This window comes from Bombina bombina, chromosome 7 (assembly GCF_027579735.1).
Source record: "Bombina bombina isolate aBomBom1 chromosome 7, aBomBom1.pri, whole genome shotgun sequence".
Lineage (NCBI taxonomy): Eukaryota > Metazoa > Chordata > Amphibia > Anura > Bombinatoridae > Bombina > Bombina bombina.
This window is the reverse complement of record NC_069505.1, coordinates 495,407,284-495,415,786: the sequence shown is the minus strand read 5'-3', so window position 1 is coordinate 495,415,786 and position 8,503 is coordinate 495,407,284. Positions and strand designations below refer to the sequence as shown.

Genomic DNA, 8,503 nt, shown 5'->3' with positions numbered 1-8,503 from the left:
ATCCCTCTGACCCGTTGTCGTCCTAACCTGCTCTCCCTCTTACCCGTTCTCACCCTAACCTGCTCCCCAGCTCACCTGTTCTCACCCTAATCTGCTCTCCCTCTCACCCGTTGTCGCCCTAACCTGCTCTCCCTCTCACCCTGACCTCTCTCTCTCACCTGTTCTCGCCATAACCTGCTTTCCCTTTCACCCGTTCTCACCCTGACCTCTCCCTCTCACCCTAATCTGCTCCCCCTCTCACCCTTTCTCACCCTAACCTGTTCCCCCTCTCACCTTAACCTGTTCCCCCCTCACCTGTTCTCACCCTAACCTGCTCTCCCTCTCACCTGTTCTCACCCTAACCTGCTCTCCCTCTCACCTGTTCTCACACTAACCTGCTCTCCCTCTCAGTTGTTCTCACCGTAACCTGCTCTCCCTCTCAGTTGTTCTCACCCTAACCTGCTCCCCCTCTCACCTGTTCTCATCCTAAACTGCTCTCCCTCTCACCCTAACCTGTTCCTCCTCTCACCTGTTCTCACCCTAACCTGCTCCCCTCTCACCCTAACCTGTTCCCCCTCTCACCTGATCTCAACCTAACCTGCTCTCCCTCTCACCTGTTCTCACCCTAACCTACTCTCCCTCTCACCTGTTCTCACCCTAACCTACTCTCCCTCTCACCTGTTCTCACCCTAACCTGCTCTCCCTCTCACCCTAACCTGCTCCCCCTCTCATCCTTTCTCACCCTAACCTGTTCCCCCCCCTCACCTGTTCTCACCCTAACCTGTTCCCCCCTCACCTGCTCTCCCTCTCACCTGTTCTCACCCTAACCTGCTCTCCCTCTCACCTGTTCTCACCCTAACCTGCTCTCCCTCTCAGTTGTTCTCACCCTAACCTGCTCCCCCTCTCACCTGTTCTCATCCTAACCTGCTCTCCCTCTCACCTGTTCTCACCCTAAGCTGCTATCCCTCTGACCCGTTGTCGTCCTAACCTGCTCTCCCTCTTACCCGTTCTCACCCTAACCTGCTCCCCAGCTCACCTGTTCTCACCGTAATCTGCTCTCCCTCTCACCCGTTGTCGCCCTAACCTGCTCTCCCTCTCATCCTGACCTCTCTCTCTCTCACCTGTTCTCGCCATAACCTGCTCTCCCTCTCACCCATTCTCACCCTGACCTCTCCCCCTCACCCGTTCTCACCCTAACCTGCTCTCCCTCTCACCTGTTCTCACCCTAACCTGCTCTCCCTCTGACTTGTTCTCACCCTAACCTGCCCCCCTCTCACCTGTTCTCACCGTAACCTGCTCCCCCTCTCACCTGTTCTCATCCTAACCTGCTCTCCCCCTCACCCGTTCTCACCCCAACTTACTCTCCCCCTCACCCGTTCTCACCCTAACCCGTTCTCACCCTAACCTGCTCTCCCTCTCACCTGTTCTCACCCTATCCGGCTCTCCCTCTGACTTGTTCTCACCCTAACCTGCCCCCCCTCTCACCTGTTCTCAACTTAACCTGCTCTCCCTCTCACCTGTTCTCACCCTTACCTGCTCTCCCTCTCACCCTAACCTGTTCCCCCTCTCACCTGTTCTCACCCTAACCTGCTCTCCCTCTCACCTGTTCTCACCCTAACCAACTCTCCCTCTCACCTGTTCTCACCCTAACCTACTCTCCCTCTCACCTGTTCTCACCCTAACCTGCTCTCCCTCTCACTCTAACCTGCTCCCCCTCTCATCCTTTCTCACCCTAACCTGCCCCCCCTCTCACCTGTTCTCACCCTAACCTGCTCTCCCTCTCACCTGTTCTCACCCTAACCTGCTCTCCCTCTGACCCGTTGTCATCCTAACCTTCTCTCCCTCTTACCCGTTCTCACCCTAACCTGCTCCCCAGCTCACCTGTTCTCACCCTAATCTGCTCTCCCTCTCACCCTGACCTCTCTCTCTCACCTGTTCTCGCCATAACCTGCTCTCCCTCTCACCCTGACCTCTCCCTCTCACCCGTTCTCACCCTAACCTGCTCTCCCCCTCACCCGTTCTCACCCCAACTTGCTCTCCCCCTCACCTGTTCTCCCCCTAACCTGCTCTCCCTCTCACCTGTTCTCACCCTAACCTGCTCTCCCTTTGACTTGTTCTCACCCTAACCTGCCCCCCTCTCACCTGTTCTCACCCTAACCTGCTCCCCCTCTCACCTGTTCTCACCCTAACCTGCTCTCCCTCTCACCCGTTCTCACCCTAACCTGCTCCCCCTCTCACCTGTTCTCATCCTAACCTGTTCGCCCTCTCAGTTCTTCTCACCCTAACCTGCTCTCCCTCTAAACCTAACCTGCTCTCCCGCTCACTCATTCTCACCCTTTACCTGCTATCCATTTGCTTTCTCATTCAGCTATAACACTCACACTCTCCCACTGCTCTCCCTCTCAACCCTGCTTGCCCTCTCACCCTTCTCCTACACTCTAAACCTTAACCAGCTCTCATATTGCCCTCACTTTCCCTCTTAATCAGCACTCCTCATTTCTCCTGCGCTCCCTCTCAACCAGCTCTCCCCCTGCCCTCACTTTTCCCCTGTTCTCTCTCTTACCTGCTCTTACTTCCCCCCTGGACACACACGTTCCCTGCACTCACTCTCCACATTCTTTTTCCTTACTAAACTCTCCCACTCACCTCTCACTCATCCTGCTCTAGCTTATCCCTTACCTTGCTCTCATCTGACCTCACTCTACCTCTGCTCTCCTCCTTACTAAACTCTCCCACTCACCTATCACTTATCCTCCTCTAGCTTTCCCCTTACCCTGCTCTCACCTGACCTCACTCTACCTCTGCTCTCCTCCATACTAAACTCTCCCACTGACCTACCACTCATCCTGCTCTAGCTTATCCCTTACCCTGCTCTCACCTGACCTCACTCTACCTCTGTTCTCCTCCTTACTAAACTCTCCCACTCACCTACCACTCATCCTGCTCTAGCTTTCCCCTTACACTGCTCTCACCTGACCTCACTCTACCTCTGCTCTCCTCCTTACTAAATTCTCCCACTCACCTACCACTCATCCTGTTCTAGCTTTCCCCTTGCCCTGCTCTCACTCTACCTCTGCTCTCACCTGACCTCACTCTACCTCTGCTCTCCTCCTTACTAAACTCTCCCACTCACCTATCACTTATCCTCCTCTAGCTTTCCCCTTACCCTGCTCTCACCTGACCTCACTCTACCTCTGCTCTCCTCCTTACTAAACTCTCCCACTCACCTATCACTTATCCTCCTCTAGCTTTCCCCTTACCCTGCTCTCACCTGGCCTCACTCTACCTCTGCTCTCCTCCTTACTAAACTCTCCCACTCACCTATCACTCATCTTGCTCTAGCTTTCCCCTTACCCTGCTCTCACCTGACCTCACTCTACCTCTGCTCTCCTCCTTACTAAACTCTCCCACTCATCCTGCTCTAGCTTTCCCCTTACCTTGCTCTCACCTTACCTCACTCTACCTCTGCTCTCCTCCTTACTAAACTCTCCCACTCACCTAACACTCAACCTCCTCTAGCTTTCCCCTTGCCCTGCTCTCATCTGACCTCACTCTACCTCTGCTCTCCTCCTTACTAAATTCTCCCACTCACCTACCACTTATCCTCTCACTCTCCCTGTTCCAGCCTACTCTCCTTCACACCCTGCTTCCACCATCTCCATGTTCTCTCTCTCTTCCCACCATCTCCCCCTCTCCTCTATTCTCCTCCTCCCCCTCTCACACACCTGCAGCTTTTACTCCCCCCTTCACCTTTTCATTTCACTCCCAGTTCTATTAATTAATTCTATCCACATTTGACCATCCCCCTCACAAGTATCTCTCATCTATCCTCTCACAATATTCTTTGCTACTTTTCACCAATTGTTTTCAACCAGTCTCCCCTCTCCTCCTAATTTCCTCCCACCTATATTCTTTTTACCAACCCACTCCCATCCACCTTTAGCATTATTGTTCCCTCTCATACATTTTTTACAATGTACTGTAAAAACATGTTTTCACTTAATGTGTTTCTGATTGGCTTGTTATACCAGCAGCAGAGTATAAAATGTATGAGAAATTGACCATTTAGGTTTATTTTTCTTTATGATATAGCTGTTTTTGTTCTTTGAAACCACAACCCATTAAAATGGGTTAAGTGTGCAGGGAAATCGGATAGCCTTATTTTAATGATTTTCTGTACACACAAATGCTTCCTTCTCATATCTGTCTGTATACCAAAGCCCAATATATAGCGAGAACAATTGAAATTAGCATTCAATTACATATCTAGCCTAACCCCCACTGGGAGTGTAATTTCTTTTGCTGGATACGTTTACACGACCTTTCTACAGCCAATCAACTATTCGAAATGCTGAAATAAAGATAAAGAAGCTATTTGTGAACAATTTAGTACACCCCAGCAGGTAAAGTGGATCATTTGGAACAAATTTAATGGAGAAAGTACACTGTCCCTTTAAACATATCCTTTCCTAAATTAAACAGTATGAGATTATAATATTACAATGTTTAATTAGGTGTAGTTAAAACAAATTACAATATACTTTAATTATTTATTTTGTCCCCTCTTACTGTAATTTAACTATGAAAATGTATGTTTTTCTAAATTCCGCGGTGTTTCTATAAAGTAATGGGAGCTGCCATTATGTATCTTTCCTGCTGAGGACATATAGGGACAGATATAAAGCAATATATAAACAATGCCTTGTCTGCAAAGAGATATATAGAAAACTAGTTTAAATACTGCTGTGCCTATTACTTAAACGGATATGATACCCAAAAATGTTCTTTTGTGATCACACATAGTGTAGAATTTTAAAAATGTCCAATTTAACTCTATTATCAAATTTGCTTTGTTCCCATGATATTATTTGTTGAAGAGATACCTAGGTAGGCATCTGCTGCACTACATTGCAGGAAATAGTGCTCTTGCAAATGGATAACATTCTTGCAAAACTGCTGCCGTATAGTGCTCCAGAAATGGTCCGGCTCCTAAGCTTACATCCCTGCTTTTTAACAAAAAAATACCAAGAGAACAAAGAAAAAAATGATAATAGAAGTAAATTAGAAAGTTATTTAAAATGACATGCTCTATCTGAGTCATTAAAGACCTTGTAATAACAAGACATTTCTATAGAATAACATATCAATCTGGGAATGTTTTATTGTTTAAAAAGATAGATAATCCCCTTATTACCCATTCCCCAGTTTTGCATAAACAACACGGTTATAATAATACACATTTTACCTCTGTGATTACCTTGTATCTAAGCCTCTGCAGACTGCCGTCTTATCTCAGTGTTATTTACAAACTCGCCTTTTAACCAATTAGTGCAGGTCCCTGCATAACTCCACAGGAGTGAGCACATTGGTATGCATATGGCACACATGAACTAGCACTGTCTTGCTGTGAAAAGCCATAAAAATTTCCTGAGATAAAGGAAGCTGGCAGTGGTTTAGAAACAGGCAGAAAGTTAAGATGTTTAACAATAATAATAATAACTAGTATTTATATAGCGCCTTTCTCCCAGTGGGACTCAAAGCGCTTTTTCAGCGCTCGCTCTTGGAATTAACCAAATCGGCAGCTGAATAGTAATAGTTGTTATATTAAAGGGACATTACACAATAAATAAATGCCAAATAGAATGATGCATTCAAAGAAAACATTAGTCTGAGAATAACGTGTAGATGTATTTTTTAAAAGTTTCATTAGCTGCTTAAATATTGACAAATAAGTGTAAAGTTTTAGTGTCTATAAAACAATGGGAGCTGCCATGTTGTAACTTAGGTTACCTTTACTGCTGTGGCCAATTAGAGACAGTTATAAATAGGTCACTAGAGTGTGCAGCCAATGGCTGTGTGGAATATAACAGTGTTCTGCATTTCCAATTCTAACAGGAACTGAAAAGCTTATTCAGAATGGAATTACAGAAAAGGGAACAAAATAAATAATGAAAGTATATTGCAGAGTTTTTTTTTTATATATATATATACACTATGTTTTATTTTATATTAACATCTCAAAGTGTTTAATTTCTCTTTAATATAACAATGTTGGTTGTGCAAAGCTGGGGAATGGACAACAAACTGCATTATCTATCTTTTTAAACAATACAAACAAATCAAGTAGACTGTCCCTTTAACGTTTTTAAAACAAATTAACATACTTTTAGTCTACAGACAACAAGGCCAGCCACTCTCATAGTCATATTGTTAGTATAGACATTGTTTTGCAGTTTGTTATCTGATAAAGCCAATTAAGAACAGATATCTAGCAGAGTTAGATTTGAAAGGTCAGCAGGGAGCAATTCAAGTTCTGGGAATTAGAAATTGTGCAATTTTGAGAGCTAAATTACATGAAAATGGGGCAAAATAAATATTGAATGTATTGTGAAGTTGTTTCATTACAAACTACTAAGCATTTTCTATACAAATCTCAAGGTGTTTACTGTCCCTTTAATAGAAAATAAATGACTATATAGAAACTAAATCTTTACACATTTTTTAAACTAATATAATTGTAAAAATGTATAATTTTCTTATTATTTTAGGGCTAATGCTTGCTTTGAATACACTGTTTTGTTTATCATGTATTTACTGTTATAAAACTCTCTCTCTCTCTCTCTACACCCTTAAAGGGACAGTTTACTCAAAAATGTTCACAATTATCTATTTTACCTGCTGGAGTGTATCAAATTATTTACGAGTAGCTCCTTAACCCTTAATTCAGCATTTGAAATTTAGCCTGTGGTATCCTCAACTGTACTGAAAGTTTCTATGCTGGAGTCTAAGCTATTGATAAACCTAAGTAAACACAGCCAGCAGAAGAAATTACACTCTTAGTGGGGTGCAGGATAGATAAGTAATACAATTTAAATGTTCTATTGTTCTCTATAAGTACTGTACTTTGGTTTACAGACAACAAAGAAAGCAAGTTTGTGCATACAAAGTGATAACATAATGATATTATATTACCTGCCAGATCAACCAATTGTAATAGGCTGTGGTTTCATATCACAAAACCAGCTACTTCATATACACAAATATACCTAAACATGCAACTTCTCATACATTGTATACTCTGCAGCTGGTATAACAAGTGATTGAAAATACATTAAAGCAACAGTATACACCAATTTTTATTTAACTGCACGTAATGGACACTAATATAAAGAATAATATGCACAAATACTGATATAAAAATCCAGTATAAAACTGTTTAAGAACGTACTTAGAAACTCCCAGTTTAGCACTGTTAAAAAGGTTAGCTGGAACACCAACTGAAAGTGGTTCTATAGCAAAAACAGCAGACACCCCCCCCTCCCCTGTATATGAATAGACCCTTCACACAAACAGGAGCAAGCTGAAGGAGGTAGACATCAGTATACTTCTAAAACTTTGGGGCTTGGTTAGGAGTCTGAAAATCAGTGCAATGTTATTTAAAAAAAAAAAGGAAAACTATACATTAAAAAAAAAAAAAAAAAAAAAAAGAGCTGTATAGGCTATATAAATGGATCATCGCCAAAACATTTATGGAAATAAAAATCTAGTGTATAATGTCCCTTTAATGGAGAAACACTTTTACAGTGTGCTGTCCCTTTAATTCCCCACAACTTGCTGGGTATGCCTTTTTCCCACTTTAGCTTGTTCTCTCGCCCTCCCAAAACTTCCCCTTTCTGCCTCTTTATTGTCTTTTCTCTGTCATTTATTCTGCAGTTCAGGCTCCCCCCCCCATCTCAGTAGGATGGGAGTTGTTTTGCTGGAATTCCACCCCCTCCTATTGTATACAATGTAGGAGATGATTGTAAGTGTGAGTCACAGATAGGGGAGGGCTGGCACGTCACAACTCTCAAACAATCCTAAAATTCTCTACCATTCTTCAACGTGCTCTAAATCTTTCCTTGAACTCCCCTTTCCCAGTGTCTCACGTCTGCATTTCTATTCCCCCATTTCTCCTAATTTGTTCCTCAGTACTTGCTACATTCCCCCAATTTATTCTCCATTTCCCATAATCCCTAGTTTCACCACTGCAGACGTACGGTACCCCCAGACTCAAATCCTAAAACTTAAGTTTAACTTTTTCCAAAAACTTTTTTTTTATAACAAAACAAAAATATAGATTTTACTTTTGGACATCTGTGAAACAACTCAGGGATTTTGTTGTTTGCAAATATATTTTTACCATTTTCTTTTTAAGGATTTTTTTTACACTTTTTACTCAAATCAGGATTATATATTGGATGTTCACGGAGTGAAAGTCTTGTGGATTTTAAGGGGGAGCTTGATTTTTTGTTTTCATTTTTTTGGAGGGGGATAAGAAACTTTGTGTTTGGAGTCTGGAACAGATGAGGAGTTAAGTATTGAGAAGATGACAGTTTTGGGATTCTCAGATGGAATAGCAACAACAAGGATGGGATGGCTGTCTGGGTTTGTGCTGTTTGTACTTGGAGTACTGGGAGGCGTCTGTGCGCAGAATGGTGAGTATTAAAGGGACAGAATCTAGGGAATATACTACTATAACAGACAA

At 43.3% G+C, this 8,503-nt stretch overlaps 1 protein-coding gene across 2 annotated transcripts in view; it reads left to right on the top strand.

Annotated features, from left to right (window-relative positions):
• The first annotated feature begins 7,807 nt into the window (after positions 1-7,807).
• Positions 7,808-8,503, top strand: part of AXL (AXL receptor tyrosine kinase) — a 114,343-nt gene continuing 113,647 nt past the window's right edge. For both annotated transcript variants that reach the window (XM_053721645.1, XM_053721644.1), the window contains exon 1: positions 7,808-8,453. In XM_053721645.1, coding sequence (XP_053577620.1) covers positions 8,345-8,453 — 109 coding nt within the window. In that variant the 5' untranslated portion in view covers positions 7,808-8,344. The remainder of the gene's footprint in view (positions 8,454-8,503) is intronic.